Raw genomic sequence first — 17,453 nt, 5'->3', positions numbered from 1 at the left:
CAGCCAGAATGGCCCAAACCTTCAGGCTCACTTAGGAAATGCTTGCAGTGGACAGGCTGCCACTCATCAGCCCAGTCACTTAGGCTTCCAGCAACTCAGCATGACTGCCCACTCTGTCCCAGTGAAGAGCTGAAGAAGGCCGAACCACGTCTGTTCAACTCCTAAGCTGACGCTTACATTTCTTTTTTTTTTTTTTCAATGCAGTTTATTCAGGAACATTGAACAATCCTCGGACCCCGGGGAAAGCCAGCCCACAGCTTAAATAGCCTCTGGGTAGCCAACCCAGGCGTGCCACGGGGGCAATGCAGATAGGTCCACATACATGGAAGCAAGCCAGATCCTCGGCCTTAGCCAAATGTGGAGTTGTTCGTGACAGAGAGCACTCACCATCGGGAAGGTGGAAGGCGGAAACCAGCTCCATCTTTAAGGCATAGCATTCCGCAGCTCTCTACAGTTCCCCCTTTTTGTTTTAGACGCATCAGGCAAGAGTAGAGGTCTGATCTCTGATATTAGAAATAAATTGGGACTTTGTACAGATGTTCATTTAGGTGTCATCCACCCAAAGAGCATCAGACCGTCCAATACCTTTTTCTCAGAGGCGGGACCTGGGGCATCAACCCGCATTTCTGTTAAATACATTGTCAACCAGAGCAAATGGAGACCTCGGTGCACAGACTGGCCACTGAACATGGGTCATCTAACAGTGCCCCTTCCCAGAGACGGCTCTCCCATCACTTATTCCTACCTGTATGCGTGTTCACTTCAGAGTCAGGTTAGCCCACAGTGTGGCTACAGCAGGGCACTAGAGAGACAAGTGTCCTTGCCCTGTTGAGCTGTACTCCATCTTGTTCAGTGTGTATTTCCAGCTTTAGAACAATCTCTGGTAGTGGGTGCAACACAGAGCAGTGTGTGCCAAAGATTCCATCAGTGACAATCCTCAACAGGCCTAACAATTCCCCAAACTGATGCGATGCCATGCCGAGTTTAAACAGCAGTGTCCTGGCTAGCCCAGAAAAGGCCATTATGAAAACTCAGTAAAACCTTAAACACACTCTATTTTAACAGTTGGAGTAAGTAGTTTAAATAGCTTTAGGAATTTACTTTTTTTGTGAAAAAAACAAAACAAAAAACAAACAATCCTACCACAGGCAGCAAATGCTGTGTACATAAGGATTTAAAATTGATTTTTATTTGCAAAATTAAAAAACCTAATCAGAGTTGTGGTCAGTCTTCTTTCTCCGTGTCCCTGCCTTTTCTTTGCCATGGTCTGTTCGCTGAGTCTGCCATTCCTTCTGGAGCTGCTTAAGCATGTCTGCAGTGAGGAGTCCTTGCTGCACCAGCCTAGATGCAAGGGGCAGCTCCTTGGCACTGGGGCTGACAGGCTCTTCAGCTTTACTCCCTGAGCTTTTGGTGCCACGTGTCCTTCTTGCTGGGCTCTTTGCAGTTCCTGAGAAACGTGGCTGGTCCTCTCCTAATACGCCCTCCAGATTCAAAAGCTTGTGTGACTCAGAAATTTTAATCAGTTTGGTGATGTTGTGCACACCATCTTGGATAATGGTATCCAGCTCTTTCTGGAGACCTCGAACAAGGCTGGAGTCTGGAAACATATCCAGAAATCGGTAGCTGGGAAAAGAACAATGAGCATTAGAGCAGCAGCTCTGAGCCAAGTGTAACAATGCACACACATCCTGACAACTGGCATTGTTACATCCTTTTCTATTAGCACAGTGCCTTCGTGCAGCCTTTGTTTCTGCCCAGGCCTGAGGCTGTGTCTGAAGCCCACCTCAGGGAACTTTTTTTTTTTCTCCATGAAGCCTTGGTTGTCCTGGAACAAACTCTGTAGATCAGACTGGCCTCCCAGAGATCCTCCTGACTCTTTCGTTAATCCTGAGTGCTCTGCTCTAGAGCAAAGGTTCTTGAAAATGTCAATACACAAGTTAGCATTGTTGAAATGCAGGACCTGGGCTGTTGAGATGGCTCAGAAGATAGAGGTGATTACTTCACAAACCTGTGACCTGAGTTAGAGCCACAGGGCCCACATAACGTATGGAAGTAAAGAACCAACTCCACACAGTTGGCCTCTGATTGGAACAAAATGCACCCTGGCCTGTGCATCCCCACCCACATCATACAAACCTGTACAAACATGTACACACACACAGAGCAGTATTTTGTTTACTGCAGAGTTTAAGTCTAAATGGAGCTCAAGTCCTTTACTTCAGAACAGTACTCAAGGGATAGCAAAGCTCTCCATCAAGGACCACTCTTTCATAGTGAGGCCCTCATTAGGTTATCTTAGGGACTCTTGAAATCTTTTCAGGAATGAGTATAAACTCAAGCACCTTTATGGAAAATACATAATACATTGCGTATCTCTCTAACGTGAAAGAGGAGAAGCCCACTTACAAAACTTTTACTTTGCCCCATTAGTTAGAAAATTGAGAGCTTAGTAAAGAAAAGGTTTGTTAACTTAGCCATAGGTAAAGATCAAAGACATCATGGACAGCCTCAAGGTCCATGAGGTCTTTAATATTCTTAGGCGGAAGCAAAGGCCACTTGATGTACCGGTGTAACCATGCAAAGGTCAGGGGCTCATTCCTGCTGTACTGTCTGGCAAACTGAGAGGAAAGAAGAAAGCTTGGTAAAATAACCAGAATCCTCTTAGGTCTGTAATCACAGAGAAAAAGAAGTGTAACCTGTAAACTGTGGCTGTTTCAAAAGATAGGCTAGCTTCCCTCCTAACTGACACTTTCCTATGTTCTAAAAAATGTATGCTTTGCAATCATTTGACAAGGTCTTACATAGGCCAGGCTGGCCACAAAATTTCTATCTAACCAAGAAAGGCCTTGAATTCCTGATTCTCTTGCTTCTACCTTCTGAACATGGCGTTATGGGAATGTGCCACCAGGTTCAGCTTCAACAGTTTGTTTAAAATTAAATGGGGCCATCAAGACTGACCCCTCATGGAAGGGCCCTTGCTGTTAAGTGAGTTTGGTCCCCAGAATCCAACTGACTTCTCAAAACCACGGTTCCAAGTGGCACCAGAGGCCATCAGCAAGACTGAGCTCCTTATAGTTCAGGACAGATGAGGTACCAGAACAAGGACATTCTCTAGATTTCATACTCAGCACAAGACCTAAACCGCTGATGACTTGCACTCTTCCAGGATCCTCTGTCCTGGCAGAGGATCCTGCGTCACTGAAATTGTTGCTTGAGGAATGGTGTGAACAGGACCAAGGCCACAGGAACAAGCTCTAGTCATGTGAGCATTCAGGACCTGAAGACTGCCCCACAACCTGCCCCTTATCCTGGCTTTCTAACCAAGACATACTTGCAGGAAAAGACCTAAACATAGACCTCTAAGACACACTGTTAAGGGAAAGGGAAAAGGCAAATTGCACAATTATTATTACAACAGTTATAGAAAAACACCCTCAAAACAGAACTGAAATTCCTTCAGGTAGGGATGCAGGTAGGAATCATGTGGAACAACTCTAAGAGTAGGTCTGAGGCTGAGGATGGCAATTTTAACCTATCTGTAATGTGTTAATTTGGCATAACAAGTATTTGCGTACCATTCATATAATTTTACAATGACTGAAAAGGTAAATCCAGAAATACATTTAAATGAACTAGAGCTGATACACAGAATGATGGCCTATGGTAGAAATGGCAGCAAGTCCAGACAGGAACTCTGAGTTTAGTGGCATGAGTGGCACCCCAGGATGGAGCACCAGGCATGTTAGAGCTCCTGTGGTTCAGCTCTGCTGCCCTTTCTCCTAGAATCCCGCGCTCTTCACAAGTCACACCACAGCCCAGTGCAAATAGCTAAGAAGAAAAGACGCACAGCGCCACTGAACCCTAATCCCTCCAAGCGCTCATTCAACTACGTGTTTCAGCTTACAGTGGCTACCATCCAGGCCCAAATACAAGGCAAAGGTATGTTTAAGTTTTCACAAAGTTTCCTATTTTTAGGAAAACACGTTTCCAAGTATTTTCTTTTAATGGAGAAAAATGGATCAATTTGGAACAACTCAAAATAGTAAAATAGAGCTAAAGACATACCTGTAACAATGACGAGTAGACAAAAGGTTGTTTCTTACTGATGGGGCTGTGCAGAACACATACCTCACCCGGAGACTTAGTGGAATATGCTGGATCAACTCTGCAGAGAACTTAAAATCATCCATATTGCAGACAAAATACTGTCCATCAACTTGTGCAAAGTCTACAAAAATATCCTAGGGGAAAAATACGTGTGAAATTATTCACTGCCTGGATGTGATATCCTCCTACTAGGTTTTAGTAAAGGACTAAAGTCCACAAAGGACGACCCCATTAGTCCCTAGCAGATCTCAGGAGAGCTGTGCTTCTCTGACTGCTCTCTAAAGCTGAGGCATTTCTCCCACCACCTTCCCTAACCTCAATTTCTTTAGAGACAGAGGCTCACTACAGCCCCTGGGCTAGCCTCCAACTCCAGGTCTCCAGCTTCAGTGTCCTGAGAGCTGGGCTTACAGGTGCGCACCAACACACCCAGATTTTGGAAGCTTTCACCAGCAATAAAAATGTCATGTGTGGCAACTGCACACAGGCAGCCTGTCCTCCACTCTTGCCTACGCAGTGAGCCGTTCTGACACGCCACGTCAACATTTTCAAAAGGAAAAATGAAAAGAGCTTCCACTTACAATGAGATTGGACAGCGTTGTCTCAGGGAGATGGTAGGCGAACATTTCGATCTGCTCAGCAGTTGGGTGAAGACCGGCGGCCTGCAGAGGAAAAGACAAGATCATCATGAGCTTCACTTTCCTTCAGTTTTTGAAGGGCAATTTCATTTGAAACGATGTCCTACATTAGGCCAAGTTCTTACCAAATGAGTCCCACACCAGGATTTCAGTAATATAGAGAAAAAGACATGATCATTCTAATCATTTACTGCAATTAAAAAGCTGACGGGATTATTTAATGAAGACGGCAGACTATGTAGCCCGTTGTTATGTTTTAGCCAGATTTTTAGAATATATTAATGATCCAACAGAATACCAAAAATGTCTTCAAGGATGAAACAATTTTCCAAATTGCAATTCTCTCCATTGAATAAAATGGACAAGGCAACTCCATATACTTCAATGTGCGGGACAGAACACAAGAAGACATCTACTCTGGACATGAGCTGCTCATGGGTGTAGCTCAATGGTAGAATATGAATAAGGCCCTGGTTTAATTCCCAGCACCGCAAATAAGTGAACACATCTGGCTCTACACTCCAAAGATTTTTGTGAAAATGAAAGCTAGAAAGCTGAGTGTGGTAGTTCAGGCCTAGAATCCCAGCACTCAGGAAGCTGAGGCAGGAGATTGCCACGAATTTGAGGCTGACCTGGGGTACACGGTGAGACCATATCTCAAAATGAAAACCAAAACCAATGAAACAGCCTTAACCATCCCTCCAAACAAACAAACAAACAAACAAACAAACCAGGAATTCTGTGAAATAAAGATTTCCCATGCTTAGAAGACATATGCGTCATGGCTTATCCATCAGAACTTCACATTATGAAATTCTACCATATATATGAGCCACTCAGCTAAAATAAAGATTTCCTTTTTGCTGAACTGTTTTTAATTTTTCTAAAAAAGAAAAATTACGGGGCTGGAGAGGTGGCTCAGTGGTTAAGAGCAATGGCAGCTCTTCCAGAGGACCCTCAATTCCCAGCACCCACATGGCAGCTCACAGCTGTCTGTAACTCCCGTTCCAGAGGATCTGACTATCTCACACATGTAGGCAAAACACAAAAATGTACACAAAACAAAAACAAATGACTTATAAAAATGCTTTTTTGGACACATGCAAACAAGGGGTCTGCTTGTGCCAAATTCACACACATGGTTCACTGCGTGCTCGCTCTGAAGCTGAGTGCTGATCTGCAGCCCAGCGCTGACACTGGAGCTCAGCTCTGGGGCGAGCCCGTGAGAACGGAGCCCAAGGACCTTACCTCTACCTCCTCCCCAGTTGTGTACAGAAGCTCAGAGACCAGGTCAATAGCAGCAGACTCTCTGCACAAATGGACTTCCTCGGCATAGAGCCCTGTAAATGCACACAGGGGTTTACACTGCTCTCTTTTCTTCTAACGACATTCAGACACCATATGCACAGAAAGCTGACGTGAAACAGATCAAGACATTACCAGTGACTGTGAATATGGCAAGACAAACTTTCCTTCTTTCTTTTGAGGCAGCATCTTTTCTTGTTTTGTTTTGCTTTTCGAGACAGGGTTTCTCTGTGTAGCCATGGCGGACTCGCTTTGTAGACCAGGCTAGCCTTGAACTCACAGTGATCTGCCTGCCTCTGCCTCCCTGAGTGCTGGGATTGAAGGCGTGCACCACCATAACCAGACTGAGGCAGAATCTCAAGGTAGCCTGGGCTGGCCCTGAATTTGCTATGTAGTCCATGATAATCCTCTCAATTCCTTATGGTCCTGCTTCCTCCTCCCATGTGCTGGGACAATGGGATGTTCCACCATACCTGGTTTATGTGGTTCTGGGAATCACCGACAGCTTCATGCATGGTCCTCTGGAAGTACTCTACAAATGTCCCCAGTTGTAACCTAAGGATTAAGCCCAGGGCCCTCCCATACTGGGAGAGTGCTCTACCACTGGTTGTGTTAACTTTATAATTTTCATTTTTAACTTAACTTTTCTCAAGAAGAGAGGCAGCAGCTGACTGAAACAGTGAGAACACTCACCTAGCAGCGCTCTGGTCCAGGCCCATCCTCTGGCTGGGTCTCGAATCATCTGAATTTCATCTATCACAGCCACTTCATCTTAGAACAAAAGGGTCTCCATAAGCAAGAAAGCCACTTAAGCTCCAACACCAATTTCCCCCTCATCAGCGTCATGACCATTGCTTACTGGGCGCATCTTATCTAGCAGCCCTGGTCTAAGTGGTTTGTTCCTCACACAAACCTATGCAGTTATCTCCATTTGACAGGAAAGTAATCTGAGGTCCACAGAAGTTAGACAGCATGTGTAGGGATGAGATTCAAACCCAAGCCACACAGCACACAGAGCACTTTCCTGTCTCCATCTATCTCATTGGTTATAACCTCAGACACACTGCTGACTCCACCAAATAGCAATGACCACATTGGACTGGAGACAGTTTGATGGGTTACAGAAGGCGATTCTAGAGGACATGGATCTAATGCCCACTTCTGACTTCTAAGAGCACATGTGTGTGCACAAATATACAAATATACAAATACACACACAATTTAAAATAAATCTAAGCCCAGCACGGTAGCACACATCTTTAATCCCAGTAGTGGCGAGGGAGAGGCAGGCAGATCTCTATAAGGTTGAGACCAGCCTGGTCTATATAGAAAGTTCTAGGCTAGCCAAGGCTATAGTCTTAGAAAACAAAGCAAAGGAGGAGGAAGAAACTATGTTTCTGGAGTGAGGAGTGGAGAGCTCTCGGAGCAGCAGGTGCAGTGGATGCCGGGCTGTCTCTGCTCCTGCTTACAGGTGTTAACCCCTCACCATGGGAAGTCAAGCAGCAGCCCAGCTTCCCTCTAATCCCAAATCCTTCTAACCACGTTACACTGTTTCATTCTCCTCCAAATACCAAGGAATTGAGAGCGTCCAATACTGAAAACCAAATTAAAAATTACTCATCACATCATGATGAACGGACTAAAAAGCAGGAAGCAAATACCATTTTGATAATGTGTGCTATTTACATTTTATACTGTATGACTTTTACCACACACTAAAAAAATTTTCAACTATCTGAAAGGTTGTTTTTAAAAAGCAAAGCAAGCTGTTAGTAAAAACCCATATGATCCTTACTATGTTTAACACATTCACCTGAGTGTATACCCTTCTATTACATATAACAAAATCTGATCACTGGCAGAGAAGGTCAAGAAAATATACACCACAGGGTCAATTAAAACTCATTGTCTGGATGGGCGTCATGGCACATGTATTTAATCCCAGCACTTGAGAGGCAGAGGGAGGCAGACCTCTGTGAGTTCGAGGATAGCCAATTTACAAAGTGAGGTCCAGGATAGCCAGGGCTACCCATAGAGGGGAAAAAAAAAAAAGTCACTGGGTTCAAACCACTGTCCAGGGGACAAGTGGGATTTAAAATTTACATATATTTGTGTTCTTTGTTTACTTACACTTCAGTATTTTCAAAAATGAAGCCAGAAGTTCATTAAAGCTCTGTATAGAATACAGACTTTTGCTTTCAGCACTGAGGATTGAACCCAGGGCCTTGCACGTGCTAGGGAAGAGCTTTACCACTGAGCTACATCCCCAACCCATGGCCAAATTTAAACAACCTAAATATTTCTTAACAGGGGAATGAAGAATTCTTGTCATAAAAAGAAAAAAAAAGAATATTATTTAACTGTTTGAATATTATTAAACCTCAACTATATATCTGTAACACAACAGACTATGTCTGACTTACAAGGTCTCACTATGTAGACCAGGTTGCCTTGGAATTCAGACACCCACTTGCCTCTGCTCAAGTGCAGGGATTACTGCGCTGGGATTCAATTTCATCCACAACAAAGGACCACAAACATTCAGAAGCAAGCACAGTAAAGTTAGCTTAGCGCTAAATATTTAGTGTACTATTTTCTTCTAGATTTTTAACTATTCACCATAAAGCCCTATATCCTAAATTTAACTATACTGAAAACCCCCAAGTCCTAGTTTTCTGAACAGCATATACATACAAGGAGTTGTAACACTGCACATCTCCACAGTATAGAGACTTGATGAGTGGCTTCTTTCCCCTCAGGCGCAACTGTCATCGGCTCTTCACTTGTCACCAAGTCCCCCAGCACACCCTGGAATGACAAAAAGAAGCCCTGACATAACTGACTTGAAAATAGTAACAAAAAGTAGCCTGGGGTTGAAAAGGATTCATTCCATTACTATTAAACTTATTAAAATAGCTGAATAAAATATTACCAGTGCTTTTACTTACATACTTAGACACAGAGCTACTTCGTTGCATAACTTAGATAAATTTAGAGAAATGCCCAATCAGAAGTATCCTCAGCAGAGAAATTGTAGCAGTTCCTGTTTCTTGAGACAGGATCTCAAACTATGTAACTATGATTTGAACTCCTGATCCTCCAAATCACAAGTACTAAGATTATAGGCATTCAGTAAGGAGCCCAGCTAATAGTTCTGGTTCTAGTTTTTATTTTGCAGTAATAGGGTTTTGCCCAAGCCAGACAGGTGCTCTACCATTGAGCTCTCTTTCTGCTCTGTAACTTGATTTTTACTACTTTGTGGATTCTTCTTTTTCCCCCCTTTGTCTCCCCGGCCCCTCACTCCCTATCACTACATAGGAAAGAAAGGATAGAGGGGAAAGATGGCAATCTGTGAATTGAACATCTTTCTTCTTTGAGCATGACTACTATCAAACAGCAACCAATGCCTCTGACTTGAATGACCACCAACCACCGACCCCACCTTTCAGGGCCCTAGCATTTATACACCAAATGAAAAATTCCCAGAATTCCAAACGTCACAATCACAGAGACTATCTGCAGCTGGCAAACCATACCTCTGCTAGAGCACAAGGCAAATCATACTCAGCTGCTGTGGACAATCCAAAGCAGCCCTATATCCCCACCCCTGGGATTAAAACTAAAACATATTCTCATAATATTTCTATGTTTCATAAAGAAACCAAAATTCCAGATTTCTCATTACACTGTTCTACCAAGTTTCACTTTCTCTCTAATGGAGTTAATGAACATGAACTGTTTCTATACTTAAGAACTCCATGAGTAAAATTAAATAAATACGTTAATTAATTAATAAAACACCATGAGGGAAGCCTGAGTAAAAGGACCTCTTAGTTTACACTCCCCAAAAGAAGCAACACCAGTGGTGTGGCACACTGGGATAGTCAACCGTTTTGGCCAGAAATGCAAGGCCCCCCAGAATGATGTTTTGTGCTCAATCAATAAGTAACCAACAGTATTTAAAAAATTCAAAGGTAAACCAGGTGTGATCAAGCACAACTGTAATCCCAGCACTCTGGGAGGCAGAAATGGGGATCTCTGTAAGTTCAAGGCCGGTTTGTTCTACAAAGCAAGTCCAGGACAGCAGGGCAATTACACAGAGAAACCCTGTCTGGAAGAAAAAAAAAAAAAGTCCACAGGAGACAAAAACAGAATGAGGAATTCTGAAATTAAAGTAAACTAGAAAAATGGCCAAATCATTTGAGAACATAACTTGTGATCCTAGGAGGAACCAGGGAGATTGTTGCTTGAAAACTGACACACATAAAACATAAGAAATTTTATTTTTTATTTATGTGCATATGTGTGGTACCTGCAGAGGCTGGAGAAGTTACTAGATCCCTGGAGTGGGAGTGAGTGGCCCTGTGAGCTACCCTACACGGATCCTCTGCAAAAGCAGCAAGTACTCTTGTCATTTCTTCAGCCCAACAAAACCTGGATTTGAATATGGATTAAATATTAAATAATAGTAGACTATAAATTAAATATCCTTTCAGATAAATACACTATAGGTATGTTGTGCTATAGTTAACAAAAAAACAGTAACAACAAAAAACAACCAGGTCTTTGTTCTGAAGAAAAATATCCAAAATGTATGAAGAAAGCATTATATATACAAAAAAGTAATCTTTTAAATGCAGAATACAAATTATCTAAGCCAAATTAGATAACATCGCAGTATGCTATCCTAAACAATATAAAATGGCGCATTTAATGAAAGGATGCCTCAAACAAAACGGCCTCAAGTCCAGTTTAAGTGTGGCTCTAGTCCTGAGCAATTGCTCCAGCCCCCAGCATCAGTGTCTGACCCAAGACACTAGCAGCTAAACATCCTAGCAGAGCACTACATAAGCCAAAGAGGAGTTCAGCTCAACTTCCAACTAATTCATGCTTTGTTCCTGAAAAAGCAAACAGATGCTACAAAAGGGGGCGGGGCAAAGCACATGACAGAAGGCTCCACGTCATTTTCTGCAATTCTCGCTACATAAAATATTCAGTAATATTTCACTTCACTTTCTACACTAGGTGTTGCTGTTTTCACTTTTCTTTGATAGTTTTTGTTTGTTTTTTTGAGACAGGGGCTCCCTATGTAGCCCAGGCCTGCCTCTGGCCTCAAACTCAAGATCCTCCTGCGTCCACATTCCAAGTGCTGGGGTCACGGGCCCCTTTCTCACACTTTCTCTGATCTAAGGATGCAGCATATTGATGGCATGTCAGAGTTTAGCCTCTCTTCCTCCCACTCGTATGTGACACCATCACTCATACAACTGACAGCTTCAAGATACACTCAAACAGGCATTTCTGTCCACAGTGAATTACTACATATTTATTTCCCCACATCCACCCTCACCCCAAGATGAAAAATTATCAAGGAAATGAGGAAACACTCGGCAGGGTACTGACAGCAGCATTGCTCTTCTCAAAGATCTCGTGCGCCAGCAGCTTCAGAGGGCCGCAGTACACTCCAGATTTCGCTGACAAGTATCTCTGGATTGCATGATAAGTCTTCCCACTGTTGGTGGGGCCCGAGTGAAATATTATCTTCCGTTGTATGGCTCTGGCTTCTGGGTACCTAAAACATGAGTAGGTAAAGAGCTTACGTCTATTAACCTCATAATCCATTCTAGCAGTCTTTGTAAAACTCAATGAAGTGATGTATAACCACATTAAAATACCAAGATTTCTCATAATAGTACTTACTGGAGGACAGAAACCTCAGTGAATGTTTTGAATATCTCAACTGTTAATAAAAATGGATTTAAACTGCCATCAGTCCCACAGATATGTTTACATCACTCCCACTGCTCCAAACCCAAAGACCCCTGTTGTTATAATGTTCTTTTGAAATGTATACACCTTACCCTTGTTCATTCAAATGCTGATTTCTCTCCCCCACTCTCTGGTTTCAATCTGGACAGTGCATCGTGATACTTACTCTAGGCATCCTGTCTCAACTTTGTGTAAACATGCCAAAATAAAGCAACTATCCACAATGTTGAGCAATAGAAAGGAAGCAGGAAGAGAGGGAAGAGCCAGAGGACAGAAAGGTGGGAGGCAGAGAAGGAGAGAAGGGCAGAGAGGCTGGGAGAACATATGCAGGAGGAGAGATCTTGGAACGACATGGAGAGATGGACTGGCCCTAATATATCAGTAAGAGCAAGTATAATGTGGGAAATCTAAATGTTAGGAAACTATGAGGGCTTGGAGGTTTAGGATGGAGAAAATATTGCCCAGGATTGTGTTCTAGGTTAATTAAATAAATCATAGTTTCTGTGTGGTGATTTGGTTATACAGCTGTTTAGGATTAACAGCAAGCTTTACCATAAGATATATCAATAGTAATTAATCACTGCCTACAACAGACCCCAAAGCAAATACTGAAGGCTTTGTAATTTCAGTGTTTATAAATACAGCGACTGAGCCTCTGCTCCTGGCCACATGGACTGACTGGTGAGGAGAGGTGCTCTACTACAGAACAGGGCAAAATATCACAGTAGCTCATTGGGACAGAGGCAACAGGTGGTAAGGACTAATCTCCTGAAGGAAGGAAGCACAGCAGATGGTTCTTATTGCATCCCAGCAGGACACAGGGAGGTTGAACCCAAGAGGAAAGCAGTAATTGTCCTGAACAAGCAGGAGAGCAGACTTAGAGCTGCTACAGTAGATGGAAGTTTAAAAAGTTTTTAAAGACCGTGTTTCATGTAGCCTAGGTTAGCCTCTAACTTGTAGATAGCCAAGAATGACCCTATCTCTCTCTCTCTCATATACATTCCCCCCCATGGAAACAGAGTCTCTCTATGTAGCCCGGGCTGACATGGAACTCACTACATAGAGCAGGCTGGCCTCAAGCAGGGATTCTCCTTCCTATCTCCTGAGTGCTAGGACTAAAGTTGTACACCATTACAACCAGCAATTTTGAATTCTTAACTCTGTTTCTGCCTCCCAAATGCTGAGATTACAGGCATGCACCACCATGCCTGGTCTGATGCAGCGCTGGGGATCAAGTCCAAAGCTTTGTCTCTGCTAGACAATGCTCTATCAACTAAGCAGGATCTCAAGTCTGAATGGAATTTGAAAGGCAGAATGTCAAAGGGCAGAAAAGGTGAAGAGAGTGGGAGTCCTGATGTGTGGGTGTTCTGTGGGATTCTGGCCAAAAGCTGGGCCAGACCTATGTAAGGTGAGAACTGGCAGGGCCCAGAGAGCAGCCCACCGGTTTGGAGCAGAGTGTCCCAAAGGTGTCATAGCTAAGAGCTAAGAGATAGTGCAGTTCCAGCCACGGGGAAAGAACTACTAATATTCAGGTAGTCAGCTAACCTATCAGGACAACCTTGCAAAAGAAACCTCATCAGAAATCAGTCTTAAGGGGCTGGAGAGATGGCTCAGAGGTTAAGAGGACTTACTGCTCTTCCAGAAGACCCAGGTTCAATTCCCATCACCTACATGGCAGCTCACAACTGCCTAAAACTCCTGTTCTACAGGATCTGACACCTTTACATAGACATACATGCAGTCAAACACCAACGTACATAAAATAAAAATTAAAAAAAAAAAAGAAAAAAGAAATGAGACTTAAGAAAACCTCAGCCCAAGCTCCATCAAATGAAAGGAAAACACCAGTAAAATGTCTGACTGAATAATTCCTTGGTTATTTTATTTTGTTTTCAGGAAAATAAAATTTAGACTCTGTAGTTTTTTTTGTTTTGTTTTTTAATCTAGCATAAAATAAAAGCACCAACATTAGTCTCCCCAAATTCAGAAATTCCCTATCAGTAAATATAAGAACTAACCAGTTGGGTGGTATCCTCAAGTCACTGATTTTACATAGATCATCCTTGCATTCCAATACAGGAAATATCTGTTTGGCATGTCTCAAGAAAAATAAAAATAAGTCGTCCACATGAGCTGTAAAATAGCACGGTGCATTAGCATGCTTGCTCTGAATGATACTCCGAGTTTAGACCCCCAGTGCTATGGAAACCACTTCTTTTGAGTGAGGTGAGCTGGACACTGCAGAGCTACAGACAAGTCCTGAGCAAGAGGCCCCGTCTTTCCCTGGGACCCCACTCTATTCCTTCCTTCTCTAAACTTCACTCACATTTCTGGCAAAACAAAAAACTAGCTGACAACTACCAACTACCCCAGTGTGAATATGCAAAGGTTAACACAGTGAGGAATTACACTAAGGAGCCTGGGTATACATTACAGACATGAACTTCTTTTTGTGAAATGTTTTGGGTAGGGAGGCTGTCAGGGCTTGAACCTAGAAATCTGTACACATGAAGCCCATGATCAAACCCTAAGCTACCCCTCTATCCCAGCTCAATGACATTTTTTGTTTGTTTGTTTGTTTTTTGTTTAATTTCAGAGACCACAAAGAACCAAGTAAGTTTTGTCCACACCTTAGTGTCTCTGAGAGAAAAGTGGAGTATGTCCCATTTGGCTATGTATGAGGTTCTTCTCCCACGGTGTCAGGCACAAGCTAAAGGTCTAAGGGTCAAACACATTTAATGCTATAATTAAGATGAAGATACTCATGAAAATCAAACAATAATTTGATTTCCTACTTTGTTTTGTTTTGAGATAGGGCCACACTATAGGGCAGACTGACCTGGAACTCAAAGAAATTCTGCCTCAGCCTCAGGAGGGATAGGACTAAGTGACCCACGATAACTAGTGTTTTGTTTTTCTTTTAGGATAAGAACTTTGTGAAGGAGAAGGAAGCCAATGGCAGTAGAAACAGATGAAAGGTGCCAGGCACTAATTCTATTTGGCACAACAATTCCATCCATGGTGCTCATCTATGTTAACAGAGCGCAGATAACGATGGAGCAAAGTCTACGCATGACTTACTAAGTAATGGAGGAGTGTGATGTAAAGGCACAGTGACTTATTTTTGGAGAGTACTTATTTATTGCCAGAACCTATTCTAAAACAACAGCCCAGATAGAGAAATAAACACTAAGTCTGGGAAAGCACACCCATTAATTCTTAAGAGTCTCAGGGCTTGAGAAAAGGCTCAGGGCACGTGAGCGTTCATTGTGCAACAACTATGACCTGAGTTCAGATCCCAGTTAAAAAGTGGGCTGAGGCTACCAGCACATCGTTAACCCCAGCTTTGGAAGGGGAAGAGGCAGGGAGACAGGAGGATCACTGGGGCTTGGGGCTTACTGAACTTGCAGCCCAGCTCTAGGGTCAATGAGATCCAGTGATAAAGCGGGACCCTGCTGTTTCTTCTAGCCTCTGCATGCTAGAGGAAAAGAAAGGAAAAAGAAAAGGAGCATTACTTTGTTGATTAGTTGATTATACAGTACTGGGAAAGGACCATAGGGCGGCACATGTTTGGCAAGTATTCTATCCTGGGGCTATATCATCAAGCTCATAAGCTCATAAACAAACAAACAAACAAAAACCAAACCAAACCAAAAGTCTTTTTACTTTGAGACAGGATCTCTTCAAGTTGCCCTGCCTGGTTTTGAACTCACTCAGGAGTCCAGGCTGGCATTGAATTTGCCACCCCTCTGCCTCAGACTCCAAATATGAAGTCTATACTTTAAGGCCACACAAGGAAGCACCAGTTTTGCATATTGAAGTCAGCTGCCTAACGGTTGTTCCTGGACAGCTTGTGCCAAGACCTATGGCACTCCTTCAATCGCCCAAGAATGCATTTGGTTGGAAGAAACCTTTCACTCTCCTAATCATATACAGAGGTAAAAATCAACCATATAATCTGAAGACCCCTCTCACTGAAACATTTACATGCTTGTCAAACTCACCCAAATCTAGTTTGCTACCCACTGACTGATGCTAAGGTGTTTTTCTTCATCTCTGGAACCTGGGACGATACAACTTTTGGCAAGGACGCTTTTATCAACTTCAATCTTGTATTTACATTTATGTCTGTGGAGAGTAAACTTACATTTACTTACATTTACATTATGCCCTGTGGAGAGTAAACTTATTGAGAAATCACCAGATGGAATCTTAATATTGTTAGAATTCCTAGTCCAGTCAATGCCAAGAATCCTGAAAAGTCCTCACTGTCTAATCTCACCACTTAAGGACAAAACTTTCCCCTAAGCACCTCGATCCAACAGTTAAGGTTTAATCACTCAGAAGAGGGATGGGAAGGGTCAATGTCTCTATGGAGGGGGATAAGAATGAATTAGTCCCGGGGGCCGAAGGCTCCAGAAAGTAACAGACATTGCACTTGGCACGCTCCGGCCGCAGGTCCTGCTGCTTCGCCACGAGACTCCAGCACTCACTCTTGTCCAGAGGCCTAGTGAGCTCGGCGCCCACGTCGCCGTCGGCGCTGGGACCCAGGGACTTCACTGTCAGCGGCACGAACAAGGACTTGTTCGGGGCTTTGGAGCCACCAGAGGCAGAAGAGGAGGCGGCCAGGCAGGGAGCGCGTCCTAGAGTCCCGGGGAACGGCCCCACGAGGGCGCGAAGGGCGGAGGAGGCGGCCGTCTGGGGCCCAGCCCCGCGCCCCGCCAGGAGCCGAGCCCACAGCAGGGCACACCGAGGCAAGGACATCGAGACAGCGGCTCTGCAGGAGCCGGGGGGGGGGGGGGGGGAGGAGAACCCCGCCGACTGGGCGCCGAACAGTGACGTAAGCGCCGGCGCCCGCGGAAGGAAAGGACCCAGCGTGAGCGCAGGGCTGTTCCCGCACGCGCCTGACGGAAAGGAGATGGTAGGGTCGGAAACTCGCTCTAATTCAGGGGACAATGAGCTCTATAGGGTACACTGTCGGAAACGGGCTTTTATTCTCTCATTCATTCTGCCGCAGTTAGAATCATTGTTTTCCAAAGAAAGGAAAATAATCAGGCATCTTTACGGAGGCTACAGATGAGCCAAGGGAACCTAGCTAGCTTCATCACGTGACCAAACTGGCCACCCTGGTGAGCCAAGTGTCCTGCAGCATGTGGCCTTAAACGCTACAGTCCATTTTCTTTTCTTTAAATTAATTTATTTATTATGTACACAGTGTTATGTCTGCATGTACGCCAAAAGGCACCAGATCTCATTAGAGATCGTTGTGAGCCACCGTGTGGATGCTGGGAATTGAACTCAGGACCTCTGGAAGAGCAGCCAGTGCTCTTTACCTCTGAGCTCTCTCCAGCCCGCTAAAGTGCCTTTTCGAGATTGGTGATTTATTGACCTTAGTTTCCTAATAGGATAACGTTGAAGGAACATAGCTTGACCTGTTAATAGATCAAGTTGCAGGGTAGTTTGGTTTTACGGCAGTAAATAAAGGCCTTGTATGACACGTGTGCAAGTACACGTGCCTCTCACCTCCGTGTTGGGCCTCGATGTAGGGACCAGGAGCATGCTAGGTATGTGCTCCACCACTGAGCTACAGGACTTAACGTTCAGAAAGAGGGAAGACTGAAGGGCACAAGGCAGGTT

At 43.9% G+C, this 17,453-nt stretch overlaps 1 protein-coding gene across 1 annotated transcript; it reads right to left on the bottom strand.

Annotated features, from left to right (window-relative positions):
• Positions 1-1,167: 1,167 nt before the first annotated feature.
• On the bottom strand, positions 1,168-16,603 carry LOC110563783 (ATP-dependent RNA helicase SUPV3L1, mitochondrial-like). The gene is given in 10 exon segments (XM_060369460.1): positions 1,168-1,623; positions 4,066-4,241; positions 4,686-4,766; positions 5,991-6,082; positions 6,741-6,818; positions 8,742-8,774; positions 8,777-8,855; positions 11,451-11,619; positions 13,835-13,949; positions 16,310-16,603. Coding segments are annotated over 10 exon segments (1,509 nt in total). The 5' UTR covers positions 16,581-16,603; the 3' UTR covers positions 1,168-1,208.
• Positions 16,604-17,453: the final 850 nt, after the last annotated feature.

The sequence above is a fragment of the Meriones unguiculatus genome, chromosome 16 (genome assembly GCF_030254825.1).
Source record: "Meriones unguiculatus strain TT.TT164.6M chromosome 16, Bangor_MerUng_6.1, whole genome shotgun sequence".
In the NCBI taxonomy this organism is placed as follows: Eukaryota; Metazoa; Chordata; class Mammalia; order Rodentia; family Muridae; genus Meriones; species Meriones unguiculatus.
This window is presented reverse-complemented; position numbering and strand designations above follow the sequence as displayed.